Here is a 15,986-nt window from a genome sequence, read left to right as displayed (position 1 = left end):
CGTTCATCGACAGGTAGAAGCACAAACATGCACATGGGGAAAGGAGTGACAACAAAGAAGAGAAGACAAGAGAAAAAGAAGAGGTGAGGAGACTCCACATATTACAGAGTCCCTAAGGCGGGGCAGGGTGTCCTGGGTTGGGCAAAAGCAGTGGCTGGAGACGCGGCTTCCCTTCCCTGCTCCTGGGGAACCCTTGCCTTGGCTTCCTGCGCTCTAACAATGTGAATGAACCCTGGGAGAGAAAGAGAGCGCGCGAGGGCGGGGAAGGCAGAGGGGCACCGGGACTGGCGGAGGGGAGGGAAAAGCCGGGCTGGGGGAAACCGAGCGCACAAGAGCGCCAAACCGGGCGGGGCCGGGACGCGAGGGGCGGCGCCGAGGGGCGCGAGGCGCGGGCCGGGAGAGCGGCGGCGGGCGGAGGCGCGGAGGGCGCGGGGCGGAGGCGCGGGCCGAGCGGGGAGGGCGGGCCGAGAGGGAGGAGCCCCCGTCCGCCGCTGCCGCCAGCCCGCCCGGCGGCCCGCGCAGCCCGCACTCGCCGCGGCGCCTCGGAGTTTGAGCCCCGCGCGGCCGGAGCGCAGGCACGCCCGGGGCGCGGGGTCGGAGCGTGCAGCGCGGCGCCGCCCCCCGGCCCTCGGCCCCCAAGCCCGGGCGCCCCCGGAGCGGCGCGCGGAGGGAGGAGGGCGGGCGGGCGCGGCGGGCCGGGCCGGCGGGCGGCGGACTATGAGGCGCCCACCATGGTGCGATGCGACCGCGGGCTGCAGATGCTGCTGACCACGGCCGGAGCCTTCGCCGCCTTCTCACTCATGGCCATCGCCATCGGCACCGACTACTGGCTCTACTCCAGCGCGCACATCTGCAACGGCACCAACCTGACCATGGACGACGGGCCCCCGCCCCGCCGCGCCCGCGGCGACCTCACCCACTCGGGACTGTGGCGGGTGTGTTGCATCGAAGGTAAGGACCCCTCCCCCCAGTGCGCACACACACACACACTGCCTGGGGCACGGGCCGAGGGAGAGGGTGGGCGCGGCGCTTGCTTGCTCCGCGCGAGACACAAAGGAACCAGAGCGGGTGGGTGGGTCCCCTCGCGGCCAGCTGTGTACCAGCTCAGGTCCTTCCCGGTTGGGGACCTCCCCAACACACCGATCCCACAAACTCTCCACTCGCACGCGCACACCCCCTCGCACACAGACACAATGAAACACACCGAAACTCACGCGCGCGCGCGCGCAGCCCAAGACCCGAGCGATCCCCAGGGGCAGCGCCGGCGCCCCCGGGGGAGGTGGAGGATGGCGTGGGGGCGGGAGGAGGCTGGGGTTGGGGGGAGCGGACGCAGGAGGAGGGGGATAGGTTGCTTGGCAACCGGTGTCTGTGCGATTGCTATGGGAACTGGCCATCCTGGGGCGGGGCCGGCCGGGGGCGGGGAGCGCTGGGGCCGCCCGGCGTTCGCTCTTGGCCCCCGCGGAGGGGTGGGGTGGGGGCTGGGCCCTAAGCGGGTCTTGGGGAGCCGGATTGACCCTGGCTGACGCCCGCTTCCTCTTACACGAGGCCACCTGCTCGTCCCTCTCTGCGCGGTGGGAGGTGGGGCGAGCCGACACCGAGTCTCCCTCAACTGAGGCAGCGAGCCCTGGTGGCGGCCCCTCGTTAGAGAGACTGCGGGAGACCTCCGTAGGAGGGACACTGGCGTGCGCAGGGCCATCCGTGGACCTGGGAGGGGCGTGGTCGCCTGGTTGAGGCGGGGTGCTGCGACCCCCAAATGCTCCACGCAGTGGAATAATAGGTGTGGAAAGGTTGGAACGCATCCGGGGTCCGGGATTAGGTCCTCCCGGAACTGTGTGGACAGTTGCCTCCAGGGAGGGGCCAACTGGATACCTCGGATGCTGGAGGGCTCTGCTTCAGCGCCTACGGGGCATCCTTAAACCCAATTGCGGAACTTGAACTAACAGGTGGCCGTGGAGGGGCTGTCTGGTCCAGCCAGGTTGTGGACAGGTCGGCCACTTCGGCTTGGCTCTCAGATTGGAGATGGGATGGGGGAGTTGGTGGAGCATTGCTTTGGTTTTTCAAAGAAAAATTGAACAGTTTCTTTTTTTGTCACCTTATCCCGTGTGTTCAGTCCTCCCCTCGGGTTTCGTGGAAGTTCTGCCATCCTCTTCACCATCCTTCCTGCAGCTACAACCCCTGCCACTAGTTCAGTGTGGGGATCTGGCCGAGGTTGGCAGATAGCATTTTCCCGGCTGCAATTTGGAGTCATCTGAAAGGAGGCTCTGTAAAGCTGTCACTGCCTGGAGAAGTGGAACTTGCCCCTTTTGTCCCCTCCAGACCATGCCTGTTCTCATCTGGAATCCTGCCCACCTCTGCCCCCCACATCTAAAAACGGGGCTTCTCTGCTTATTGCAGTTTGAAGCTTAATGCCAGGGCTACGTGGAGGCTTCAGGTAGCAGAAATGTGCGGTTAGCAGTTCGGAAACAGCCACACAAAGGAACCGGTGGGCCCACGATTACACCCTCCGCTTTTTTTTTTTTTTTTCAAAAAACATCATTTTGGGTGTGCAGTTGTTCAGATCACGAACACCTACTCCTCTCATCTGGAGAATGTACCCACGTCAGTACCTGCCACAGCACCTGAGTTAGAGAGCAGGGGCTGCAGTGCCTCCGTGTTCTATCTGGTAGGCTCCACTGGGTGCAATCTGCATGGTACAGTAAGTCATGTGGCCTGTCACCCCCCTCCCAAGAAATGGATGGACTTAGGGCCTTCTAGTTTCCCAGCGGAAATCGGAACTAACTCTTCCACCCTGGCCCGCCTGGCCTGCACAGGGACTCCAATGCCTCCTTTATTAATTCCTCATCCTAATTAGGATTGATGCTGCACTTAGCATCTTGCCAGCTGCCTCGAGCCGTTTGCACTCGCTGTTCATCAAGGCAGCCCTGAGCTGATCTGGGCAGCTGGCTCCACTGGCAGAGAGAGCCATCTGGGGGACTTCATGGGAAGAACTGGGCTGCCTCTGTCATTCCCCAAAGCTCAGGGCTCTGAGGGCCAATCAGGCTATAAAGCCGAGGGCCAGAACATCCTCCTGGGACCCAGGGCTGGGAGAGCCCGTTCAGGACTCCTTGATGTGGCTCGAATCATCATGACAGTCCCGTAAGTGGGTGGGAACTGCCAGCTTATCTCATGAAAACACATCGTGGAAGCTGACAGCTCCCAGAGCCATGGACACCTCCTATGATGCCTGCCAGCAAGTGGCCAGGGCTGAAACATGGACAACACATTAACCCCAGGCCACTTGCTGGGGGCTTAGAGGGAGGTACCTCCATATTAGTTTTTGTGTGAGAAAAGCATTAATTCCACCTGTTCTGTAGCAGAGTACCCCCAAAGCATTACATCCAAACCAAAAAGGTGGGGGGGGATCAAGCTTCTGAGCTGAAACTGGAGAAATACTGCAGCAAGCAGCTAATGAAGCTCTGGGTGCAGCCGCGGAACTCTGATGGGTTTGCTGGCAACTCTCAGAACAGCCAGTTCAGTTTCCTGGTTGTTTCTCCTAAACGGTGTTGCTGGATTAGGAGAGCCCAGCCCTCTGTGTGCTCAAGGTGTCCACGCAATCTGGCAAGGGTAATTGCTATGCCTAGCGTCACCAGAGCTGCCCTTGTCCCAGCCTCACTCTGCCCCCAAAGCAGCATTTCCTCCCAGGGTGCCTTTCTGATGGACCCACGTCACTGAGAATACTCAGTGGGCAGAGCTCGTGTGTTGTCCCACCAAACACGTGCACAACAGCCCAGAGAAAACGGGTTGCTGTCTTTACCCCCACCTGCAGACCAGGGAACAAGGCCCAGGGAGGTTCCAGGACTTGTCCAGAGGCAGCCAGGCCAGATTTGAGCCTCTGTCTCACTACAAAGCTCTTCCTACCATGTCATCCTGCCCTTTCACAAACAGCTTCTGGGTTGCCATTAAAAATAGAACTAAGTACTTGACTACCCAGTGGAGCCCAGCTCTGAGCCCAGCAAGAGGCGTTTGGAAGCAACAAGGACCAACTGATACACAAGTTGCATAATTCAATCTTCCCTTCCCTTCCTTCTCACCCCCCCCCCCCGCCCTCTCTGTCCTCTCTCTCAGTCTTTTGGTGTCTCTGTCTGTCTCCCTCCCTCTCTCTCTCTTTCTACTGTGTTCTGAACTAGCCTATCCCCACCATATTCAGTCATCCTATCACACTCTCCCTGAGACCCTCACCTCATTCTTTCTATCTTTGCTGACATTCAGCCAAGGCCAGGGACATGGGAAAGGGGATTGGATCTTCTTTCAATCAAAGGCGACATCAGCCAACATTTATTCACCCTCAAATACGATTTTGGAATGTCCCTGCTACATAACTGGACCCTGGAGGTCCCTTGTCACATCTGTCTTCTGTTAATTCTTGCTCTCTTTCTCCTCCTCTGTTCTTTACTTCTTTCTTCTTATGAGGGAATACCAACTCTTTTTCACTGGAGTTAGCTGATTTAGTGAGGAGCTGGGGGTCTTGGTGGAACCCAGACTGAGGACTGGCTTAATGGTTCTATCTCAGAGCTGGCTCTGGAGAAGAGGGCTTCAGAAAGGCTCAATAGGAAAACCAGCAAGGCTTGAAAATAAACCTTCTGTGTCAGTCTCCCCAGACATTTCCGACACTGAGGACTTGTAGAGCATAGTCACGTAACTACAGGGAGGTGCCTCAGGCGGCTAGACCCGAGTGTCACAGGTGAGGGGGGCAAGAGACAAACCTGAGAGGTGAAGTGTCGGGGAGAGCCTGGTGGGCTCAGTCTCCTCATCTGAAAATGGAGTTTGGTGTATCTGGAACATTCCTCCCACCTCTGACTTCCTGCCGCACAAGGCCCAGAGAGCTGCACCCCTAGCTTTCAGGTCAAGCCTCGTTCCATGTGGGTCCCTCCAAGGGCTGGTGCAGGATGGCGCCTCTCCACATGAGAAGTCTGGGGGAGTGCTTTCTTCTCACACTCTTCTGCAACACCTCCGTGGGACACAAGGCACCCAGCTGCCAGGCTGGCGTCCATGCATTCATTCATTCATTCATCCACTGGTTCAACACATGCTCACGGAGCACCTGCTGTGCGTCAGTGCCTGGGTCATGGCTGAGGACGGCATTGATGTCCTGATGGTGTAGCTGATTTGTGTTCTGGTGAGAGCGGAGCAGAGGTGTTCCTGGGAGGCTGGGGAGGGCTGAGGTCTGTTGAAGCCAAAAGAGGGAGGGGCCAGCTGCAGAGGCTCTGAAGCCAAGGTCAGGCACCTGCCTTATTTCACAAGGGGCCACTGCTTCTGGAGGGCTGGGGCGGGGGAGGAGAGGGATCCAGCTGCGTGGGGAGAAGGGAGACTCCAGAAGGCAGGGGAACATCAAGAGCCTGTCTGGACATTGTGGCAGATGACCAGAATAGACACCTGGGGTCAATGGCAGCAGCAGAGATGGGAGATGTGGAGGGCGGGTAGGGAGAAGAGGTGACGACCCAGATCTGGGGCTCCCGCAGCTGGCCGGCTGGGAGCACCACATTCAAAAGGTGAAGATGGAAGAGTAGCTGTAGAGAAGAAAATGGAGGGCATGCCCAGGGGCTCGGTCCCAGAGTTTGACAGTACCACTCTGCACCCCCACAGCCAAAGGTAGTGCCAGAAAGTTCCATCAGGCATAACTCAGGAGCCCCATGATAATCCTCAATAGCCCCAAGAATTCTTCATCAGCTGCCCCTATCCGCAGGGCAGGCTCTCTCAACCTGGGCACTGCTCTTTCTGGGGCCTCCCCGTTCTTTCCTGGGGAAGGGGGCTGTCCTGTAGGTTGTAAGAGCACCCAGGACTCTCTCGAGCTACAACCATCAATCAGGTTTTCTGATGTTGCTGCACTTCCCCTGAGAGGCAAAGCTGTTCCTGTGGAGACCACTGGTCTAAGGGAAGCATTTGGTGGGCAGAGGCGGGAGCAGAGGGGGCAGCTGACTGCTGGTAGCTGTGGGCACTCTGCTCCTTTCTTCCCTTCGAGGAAAGGTCATCCTGTTAGCGGATGACCTGGTGCTGCCCTAGGTGCCCGGCTCCATTCCTTTGTTGGTAATAACGCTTCCCCACCAAAGTCCACATGAGCTGAGACCTGCTGGTGGGCCCAGCCCTCACACTGCATGCTCAGGAACTCAAGACTGGTGAGGCAGAATGCCCAAGGTCACATGGCAGTCGTGAAGGTCATTAGCAAAGGAACTGGAACTGAAGTGGGTGTGGGGGCTACTGAGGCTCTGTCCCTAGCACAGCCTCCGCTGTGGCCGGTACTGGGCAAAAGTTGGCTAAGAAGCAGCCGTGCTGACGTGGGGAGCAGCAGTAAGTTCAGAAGGACCCCAGGAGCCCCTTCTGCTGGGTCCCTGCTGTGGCTCCTCAGTCCCCTCCATCACAACTGACCTTGTGCTCTCCACACAGCAGACAGGTCCCCCAATAAACACCATCTCCTAGGCAGGGCTGGCTCTCCTGGGGACAGCTTCAAAAAGGGAACAAATTGTTTCTATGCCCCAGGGCAGGATGAAGTAGGACCTGTCCCCAAATCCCCACAATTCTTGCTTTTTGCCCCACCCACTCCATGGCATAGGAGACTCTTTCTTTTGGTACTGTACCACTGAGCCACATCCCCAGCCCTTTTTATTTTCATTTTGAGACAAAGTCTCACTAAGTTGCTTAGGGCCTCATTAAGTTGCTGAGGCTGGCTTTGAACTTGCGATCTTCCTGCCTCAGCCTCAAGAGTTGCTGGGATCACAGGTGTGCACCACCGTGCCCAGCTAGAGACCCTGTCTTTTCAACTGCAAAGTCAGGACGTGGAACCAGGCAAAGGACATTTTTTTTTTTCCTAGTGTGTCAATTTCTTCCTATGAAAAACTTTTCAAAGCTGCGAAAATTACTTCACACAATTTTACTCTGTTGAGTTCTTCCTCCTCCAGCCAATAAAGAAAGGACGAGATAAATAATAAAAGAGGCGAGGGACTGGGATGGATGTAAATTGAAAGGAGGAAAATCACATAATGGCTGAGTTCAGTTAGCGCATGCGATGCCTGCCCCTGGTGGCGGGGGCTGCTGGAGGTTTGCCTCTGAGCTTCCTGGGGGCCCGGACAAAGAGAAGAACGTAATCAGATAAGAGTTTCACCCCCATGTACATAGAATAAGGGGAGCCCAGCCCTTTCTGATCCAGAGGCTTAGAAGAAATCTGCTCCATGTCTCTTGACACGGGGGCTCTCTGTCACATTACGGTGGACTCTGGTGGAGGGAAGAGGTCAGGTTTGGGGGTTGGATGCCTTGAGTTCAAATCCCAGTTGTGCCAGGCCTCCGTGTAGCTTTGGGCCGTCAACTCACCTCCCTGAGTTGTTCACACGTCTGGAAAATGGGATAATGAGCAGAGACTGGGAAAGCAGCCAGCGCACACCTACAGAGAGGTGCTCCCCGAACCGAGTGCTTGTTAGGATGCGTCTGGGTGGAAATGAAACTGTCCCTGGCCCCTGCGTTTGGTGAGGCTTCTGGGTGTGAGCCGTATGTGTCTGATGGAATGGAGCCAGGTGAGGGGACTGCCACCCTCTAACACACACTGGGGACCCTCGCAGTGCAAAGCTGATAGTTCTGCCCATTAAGACCCCAGGCTCTCGGCTGGCTCCCAGACAGCACAAGATGACCTTATGCTGGACACCGGTGTCTCCGCTTCCCTGGAGCCTGGCTGCGGGCAGGAGAGCGGCCACATTGGGATCTGGGAGATGGAGATGTGCTTGGGTCAAAAGAGTCCTCCCCTAAAACATCAGGGCCACTCTGTCCTGATGTCCAACCCCTGCGCAGACTTCTGCATCCTTCAAGCTGGTGTCCTCTGTGAAGCTCGCCCTGCTCTTTCCTCGGGCTTCCTCAGCACGAACCTGTGTGTCGCCCAGCCACAGATGGCTTTGCTGTGCGTAGGCTCCAAAGGGCTTTGGATCTTACCTGCAGCTGCTAGTGCCCCTCCCCCACGCATCTCACACTGGTGCCCGGATGTGTGCAGGCTCCTCCTCGGGCTGCAGACTCACCGCACGCTCTCTAGGGTGGCCACCTCCAGTCCTCCAGCGGACGCCCTTAGAAAATGCTATTGATTGTCCCTACTCCAACCCCCACTGTTGCCTCATCTCTGAAAGGGCGTGGAGAGACCGAGGGGGATTTCTGGACTCAGCTGAACTTCAGAGCTTGGGAGAAAACTGAGAGACCAAAAATGGTCAGTCTCAGGCTGGGGCTGGGGCTCAATGGCAGAGCACTTGCCTGGCATGTGTGAGGTGCTGGGTTCGATCCTCAGCTCCACATAAAAATAAATAAATAAAATAAAGGTATTCTTTCCATCTACAACTAAAAAAAAAAAAAAATTTAAATATGGTCAGTCTCCCTGGCTCACCTGCCACCAGCCTCTGTCACCTCCTGGCCTTGAGGACAGGGGCAGGGGTTCACCTTTTCCTGCCCCCATAAGTCCATTTGGAAAGCAGCAGCCGCACGTGGCTAGCACTAAAGTCACAGGGACCTGGGTTTGAGTCCTGACTGTCCTATGCCAGTGGTGTGTCTCCAGAAAAATTGCCTAACCTCTCTGAACTCCAGTTCCTTTACTGTAAGATAGGGGCCACGGAGACCCCAGCCCCAAGGTTGCTGTGAAGGTGGACAAGAAAACACTTTTTTGTGTGTGTGTGTGAACACCCCTCCTCTTGCTTGGCACCTCGTAGATATTGGAAACACCATTGCTTTCTCCCCATTTCCACGATTCCTTGGAAGTTTTCCCTGGAGAAATAAGATATGCAGACTTTGACTTCCCTGCCACCTGAGCTGGGCCCTGGTCACCTTCCTGGCCTCCAGGGACTGCGGATGGAGGAAGCCAAGCCAACCCCACGGGGGACCAGGGCACTATTTCGTCACGTTGCAGAGACAGAGTCTCCCTGAATGGCTCCTTTGAGCCATAAAATCCATGACCGAGGCCTTCGAGCAGGAGCTAGAAGAGTCTAGTACCAAAGTAGTGCCCAGGCGGAGATGGCCACCACCCAGGCCCGTTCTCCGTGTCACTTTTGCTGTTGAGGTGGGTCACCACGTGCCCTGGCCTGGCCTGGAGGAGGAAGAGCTGGGAACCCCCAGGGACCTTGGGACAGGAGCTGGGTGGCACACCAACACCAGCACCAGAGGGTGTCGGCCCGACCCATTCACCACCAGCGCCTACCTGCCAGGAGAGCCCCACGGTGGCCCAGGTTCAGCTCAGCCACTGAGGCTCCAGCCGCGAACTCCCCAGTGCAGGGATGGGGAAGGAAAAGGGTGACAGGGTGCGAGGGAGGCAGGGAGACCCATGGCCTGATCTCAAGTCTGCCACTAGCCATCTGGACCATCTTCGTCTGGTCCCTTAACCTCCTGTGGCCTTGTAGACTTCCTCAGCTGGCTCCCTAATTGGGAAGCAGTACCCCGCTTTCCTGGCTCCTTCCTCCATCCCCACCTTTATCTTCCTCCTTCCTACCTCTGACCCGCCCTCTCACCTCCATGGCTCCTCTCCCTCCTCCAGCCCTTCTTCCTCCACCCCCTCCCCACTGCCCGCCCCCAGGGGCCACAGTTGTGTGACTAAGCAAGGAGAAAGCACTGTGAAAAGCAAAGTGGCTTTGCTCCCTCGGAGGCACAGCAGAGGGGACAGAGACTTCAAAAGGTTTTCTTGGAACGCTCCTGGCCTGGCTCTTCTCTAACACCTTGGCAGGGAGAAGGCTTGCAGGTGGGACAAGCTGCCGGCTGGTGGGGTCTCCTTTAGGTGGCGTCACCCCTTCCCTCTCCCAGCCGCCCTATCTTCAGTCCTCCATCTCGCAAGCTCTGGGTGTCTGTCTGCCTCGCGTCCAGCACAGTGCTGGCCACTTCAGAGACAAGGTCCCCTTCCCGCGGTCACCCCCACCCGGGGGACTTCCTGGCAGAACCTACCCGCAGCTTCTCAGTGTCAGTCTTCCCCTCGCCCCTGCTCTGGTATCTCTGCCTGGTTCTGCAGTGCGCCCTGACCCATCTCCCTGCTCTCTCCACACACAGTCACACGATCTTGTCAAAACATCAGCCGAACCACGTCATTCCCCAGCTCAACACCCTTCAAGGAGACCGCACCCAAAGTGTGAAAAAGCACAGTCCCCGACCTCCCAAGCCCCCTTGACTCTATGAGTCCTCCCCAGACCCCCGGCCTCTCCCCCCAGGGGCCTCCATGTGAGGAAGGGCAACATATGCAGGTGACATCTAAATTATGTCTGTGTGATGGTTAATGGGACTAGAGTGAGCAGGGCAGTCAGAGAGACCTGGGTTGAATCCCACTCTATCCTGTGTTAGCTCTGTGACCCTGGATAGATTCTTAGCTTCTCTGAACCTTAGTTTTCTTATCTGAAAAATGGGGATATAATGACAGACAGACACACACACACACACACACACCCCACCTCAGAGAGTTGTCACAAAGATTGAGTGAGATTGTGCCTGGAAAGCGCTGCAGATGGTGCCTGGCTCATGGCAGAGCTGTCACTTGGAGAGCCCGCTGTGCTGAGGGGGCAGTTATTAGTTTGGCAAGGCCAGAGAGCCAAGGATCCGCAGAAGATGATGCTGGGGAAAAGGGCTGGACTGGGTCCCAGAAGACCTGCCCTGCCAAGCTTGGAGGTGGCTTGATCCTAACAGCAGCGGGCAGCCCTCGAGAGTTTTGTGCTGAGATTCCTCTCATGGAGCAGATGGGTCTGATCCAAGAGATCCTCCCGCAGGATACTGTACTTATCCCCGTATGGAAATAGTGAGGCTCTGAGCCAAGATGGCCTGGGGGAGGCCAGTAGCTGTTGGGTGTCCAAGAAGAAGTGGTGGATTGCAGAGACTTCAGGAGGCTCCGCTGGCTAGCTGCATGTGGGAGGAGGAGCGCCGGGGTCCAGGAAGGAAGGAGTCTGGAACTCAGCCTGGGAAATGGGCGGTGGAGCCATTTCCAAGGCAGGAAGCAGGGGGTACTGGTCCAGCACTCGGGCAGACTGAGTGTGCAGGGCTAGGGGGCTCCCCTCTGTATGCGGCTAAGGCAACACTGGCCTGGGGATGTGGATGTGGGAGTCACCTGCTGGGTAAATGCAAGGAGCTTCCTCTCCTATGGGACACATGGCCCAGTAGCAGTCTTATTTTATAGCTAAAACTTGGGGTAGAGACTAGGTGTTGTAGGTGTAAGTGGCAATGCAGGAGGTGCTCTTGGGACCCTGGAATGCTCGTGTTCAGACTTTTGAGGGCAACGGGAAGGAGGAAGGGAGATCCAGGAAATTAGAATTCAAAAACCACTCTAGAAAAAAATCCAGACTCTGGTCATAGATCATGCACAAAGGGTGTAAAATGGCTGATGTCACCAGGGTTGGTGCCACAGGCCTGAGACGTGTGCAGTCACTCAGGGCTGTGCACTCAGAAGGGCGGCTGTTTTGTTTCACGCTCTGCGGTCACCATCTTGAAATCCTTAAATCGTTTTTTAACAAGATGGCCTGCATTTATTTCCACTTTTACTGGACCTGGTAAATTGTGTCACTGATCTTGGATGTCTTGTACCACCCTGAGAAGACTTTGGTCAGAAGAATGGGTGTGGGATATAGCTGGGGATATAGCTCAGTTGGTAGAGTGCTTGCCTCTCATGCACAAGGCCCTGGGTTCAATCTCCAGCACCACAAAGAAGAATGGGCAGGGAGCTGGCCCTGGAGCTGGGCGGGGAGCTGAGGTGGGGGTGGAAGCCAGACCCCACTTCTTTCCTGCATTTTCCAAGAGCCAGAGCATGTCACTGAGAACTCTGTCGTCATCGAGCCTTAACATGGCATGAGTGCGCTTGGCGTCTTCAGGGCAGTCAAGATACTGCGGTGCGGCCCAGTCAGGGTTGGAATCCAGGCTCTGCCACCTCCTGGCTTCTGAGCCCTGAGCAGTCCTTGCACCTTCTCTGAGCCTCAGTTGCTCGTCTGCAGAAGGGGTCATTAGCCATACTTAATGTGCAGATCCGCTGGCGGGAGTCAAGAGAAGTCAGAGCTTGGCTTGGGCTGAGATAAAGTGTCCAAGCACCGTCATTTTCTCATTTGCTAACTCAAAGGACGCATTGCACTGGGTGACAGGGAGAAGGACCTAGAAGGGAGATCTGGGGCTCTGAGCTCCTGGGCCCCCTGCCCACCTCACCCCTAACCCACACACAAACCATGTACAAGAAAAGAACTCAGATCCCCCAAGACTCCCCGAGGACATCTCAGGACACTGAGGCTCCCTTCCAGGGGCTGGCTAGCCCAGCCAAGGCCGTGTCACCAGCTCATCATTAGCATGCGGTGAGGGGGAGGCTGCCCCGCACTTGCTTCCGGCCCTCGCTCTGAAAAGCCCCGATAACAAGTGCACATTGACGGCCCAGGTTCCCCAGGGCGAGCACGCTGTCCCCAGCTCGCATCTGAGCCCTCGCCCGAGACATTTTCTCGCTTCAGCAGTTTGGCATGTCATACAAAGGGGCTCTGATTTTTCCTGATGTCCAACTCCTCTTGCATGAAAAATGGCTTTTGTTGTCTTTCTGCCCACAGATTCCTGCACTGAGTCAAGGCCAGATGCCTGGTGGGCTGAGAGACCCCATTGGTTTAACCGTTTGGAGGGTCCCCCTTTTCCCACCTCGGCGGTCACCTGTGGCCCATAGCCTGTGGCCCTGAGGTTCTGACTCAGGGAGCGGCCTCCCAGCCTCTGGCCTTCCTCCATCCCCATACCAGGTCAGCACCTCTTCCCGGAGGGTGGTGGTTTTTCATGTGACCCATGTGGCTGCCACTTCCATAGCTCTATCACACACCTACCTGGCCAGCCCCTGGCTCCCCTTTTAATAAGCGTCAATTTTTTTCCAATCCTCAGCACCTCCTCCGTTTCTTGTCTCCTCTGTCTTCTTTCCTTCTTTCTTGTATTTGTAATGATTTCCTCCCCCCTTTCCTTTCTAGTCGGCCATATTTAAGTCACGCAAGCCCTCTCCTGCTTCCTGTGCAAGGCAATCTTTTGAAAGTTCTTGAAGCATTTCCTAGATAAAAATGTATCATTTTAACTCGGTGATGATTAGGAGGGTTATTAAACATGGAGAGAATTCTATTAAATAGCAAATTGAGTGAGTCAAAAACCCACAGATGTGGAGCCTTTAAAGATCATCGGGTACGAAATAGATGTGACTGTGGCAATGGCTGTTTTATTAGGCTGGAAAAAAATATTGAAAGGAAATTCACCAAAATGTTAACACGGTGGCCGTGTGAGCTAGGAGTGATTTATTTCATCTCCTTCCATCTTTCTCAAATGTTCTATTATGCTGAGGGGCCAAAAATATCAACCTGATGTTTTAAATGAAAAGAACACCAGACCCCAGACTTCCAGGCAGAGGGATGGATGTGTGTATCCCTGTGTTACTGATGGTGTTTGATCTCTTTATTCTTAAATGCATCCAGGCTCCATGCCCAGGACCTGCTGCCAGGGTTTTATTACTGGCCACCTCTGATTTATAACCAAATTGATCCCCGGATCAAGGCCTTGGAGAGCCATTGGTAGTCGAGTCTGTCTTCCTAGTAAGTTACAGTTTACACATTGGGTTTCCGTCCCTAGAAATCCATCTCCGACAATAAAAGTGTCAAAACTGACCACAAAAGTAAGTGAAGAAAAAATAGAACCTGGATATATGCCCTCACAAACTTTTATCACGTAGGTAAAGCTGGGTACTTCATAGAAAGTACTGTGTTTGTGAGATGTTCCCGAGGGAGGATTTTTCTGCCTGAGCCAGACTGGTCAAGGTTTCTTAAAATATGAATATGATGAAATTTAGACAGAAGCTGCTTTCTTTCTATTCTTATTCCCTATGGGAAATCTCCCCATGGCAAGTTTAAGCATGCTTCATTGCACCAAACAATCCTAAACTCTTTCAAATAAAGGGTTCTTCTGTCTCAAAAGATTTCCGTTGCCGATTCCATTTGTGTAAATTCTTTAGGAAATCTTTGCATGGAGAATTCTGGAGGAAAGGCTGTTTCCACTGTGACTTATGCTGCCGCTGATGTCACACCTTGCTCTCGGTGTTCATTGGCTGACCCTTCCGATGCCACTTGATGCAGAGCAGCCAACTCCCCGTGGGTTCTGGTGGCCAGGTCACAGTGCTGTCTCTGGTTGTTAGTCAGAGTTTTCGGTTTAAGATTACCATGGGGGTGAACACAAATGGATGGGGACAGTGAGGTCCCACGTCCAGCATTCCACTGAGGTTTCCAGACTTGGACTAGAAAGCTTACTCCTTGATTCTGATCAGGATCGCTGCTATGGTCTGGATACGAGGTGTCCCTCCCAGAGCTCATGTGTGAGACAAGGCAAGAAGGTTCAGAGGTGGAATGATTAAACTAGGAGAGTTGTAACCTAATTGGTGGATTAATCCACATGAAGGTACAGGCAGGTGGTGTGTGGCTGGAGGAAGTAGGTCACTGGTGACGTGCCTCGGGGGTTGTATTTTTTCCCTGGCACCTCATTCTCACTTTGCTTCCCGGCTGTCATGAGCAGATCTCTCCCACCACACCCTTCTGCCATGATGCTCTGCCTTACTTCAGGCCCAGAGCTCTGGAGTGGCCTTGCCAAAGACTGAACCTCTGAAACCGTGACCCCCAAATCAACTTTCCCTCCTCCAAGTTGTTCCTGTCAGGTCTCTGGGTCACAGCTACGCAGAAGCTGACTAGAACAGTCACGTCGTTCCTTTTCTTCTTCGGTCTTTCCTGGAGCTGCAAACAAAGCAATCATGTTCAGCCCTCGAGAGCCTTTCGTATTCTCGGGAGCGGCTCTTCTTTCTCCTTCAGGCCTTACATCTCTGGAGGAAAGGAAAGGAAATTTACCTGGATTTTTTTTTCTTTTTTTTTTTTTTTGAGTTTTGTTTTGCTTCTCCTAAACCTGGTCGCTTTGTCCAGATTGTTTCTGGCTTGAAATCAATAAGCTGTGGCAGAGTGTGCGGGTGCGAAGCGCTGGGGTAGCTCCAGGCACCTGCAGGAGGGGAGGCCTCCCACTTAGCAGAGGTGGGCTGGGGAGTGGCCCAGACTGCCCCCGCACAGCCCTGAGGAGACCCGTGTCCCCTCCACCCTCAACTGCTTCTCCACCCCACACTCTTGGCTCACTCTCTGTTTAGGATCCATAATTATGAGGAGCTTAAAAAATAAGCAGTTATCTGAGCTCTCACTGTGTACCAAGCACAATGTGTATTATCTCGTATTCCAAGCACCTTTCTCACACTATCTCATTTTACCCTCCCAACAGTGAGGATTTAATATGGTTTAATTAATCATTGAATTAGCGGTGATTCGGTCAGGAGGCAAGCTAGTGCATACTGCGGACCTTGCTACGGGCCAAGAACTACTCTGAGCATTTTCCACATAGTAACTTGATTACTCCTCAGCTGTGAGGCAGGTACTGTTCCTGCTTCCCTTGTATGGATGGGGAAACCAAGGTCCAGAGAGGTTAAGCGATTTACCCAAGACCCCAAAGCCAGCAGGCAGTGATAGCTCCAGATTCCGTCCAGGGCAGTCAGCTATGGGGCCTCCCAGTTAACCACCTGGTAGCTACGACTTGCAGAAAGTCTCATCTAGACAGGTGTTTTGCAGAGTGCAATGCAGCATGGGTAACACCTCCCCGTGGGAGACTAATGGGCCCATGACACAGCCAGCTTTTGCATCCTGGTCTCTGGCTCCTAAGCCTCTGCTGAGGTCTTTCCAGCCCCTGACCCCTAGCTAGAAACTGTCACGTGTCTGCTGCACATCAAAGAAGAGGAGAGGATGTGGGCTGTCTGGTGTCCCCCAAACAGCCGACCATGACCCCAGGAACTCAGGGGCCACAGTGCAGGCCACCAGTGCTGGAGGGGGGAGGTCGGATGTGAAGAAGGAGCAGGACCCACCCACAGGGCCACCACAGTGGTTGCACATGCTGGCTCCTCGGAGGAGTGGGCACAGCGTCGTGACCAGCACGGAGCCTGATGCTGGTCGTGGCTC

General features: G+C 55.2%; 1 protein-coding gene across 1 annotated transcript in view; it reads left to right on the top strand.

The window, feature by feature from the left end:
- Nucleotides 1–731: 731 nt before the first annotated feature.
- Cacng4 (calcium voltage-gated channel auxiliary subunit gamma 4) overlaps nucleotides 732–15,986 on the top strand; it is a 52,393-nt gene continuing 37,138 nt past the window's right edge. Inside the window, exon 1 of the mRNA XM_027946318.3 lies at nucleotides 732–951. Within this exon, the coding sequence (XP_027802119.1) occupies nucleotides 732–951 (220 nt within the window). The remainder of the gene's footprint in view (nucleotides 952–15,986) is intronic.

This window comes from Marmota flaviventris, chromosome 17, assembly GCF_047511675.1.
Source record: "Marmota flaviventris isolate mMarFla1 chromosome 17, mMarFla1.hap1, whole genome shotgun sequence".
Taxonomy (NCBI): Eukaryota; Metazoa; Chordata; class Mammalia; order Rodentia; family Sciuridae; genus Marmota; species Marmota flaviventris.
The sequence above is the reverse complement of the archived record's forward strand: the minus strand, read 5'-3'. Positions and strand labels throughout refer to the sequence as shown.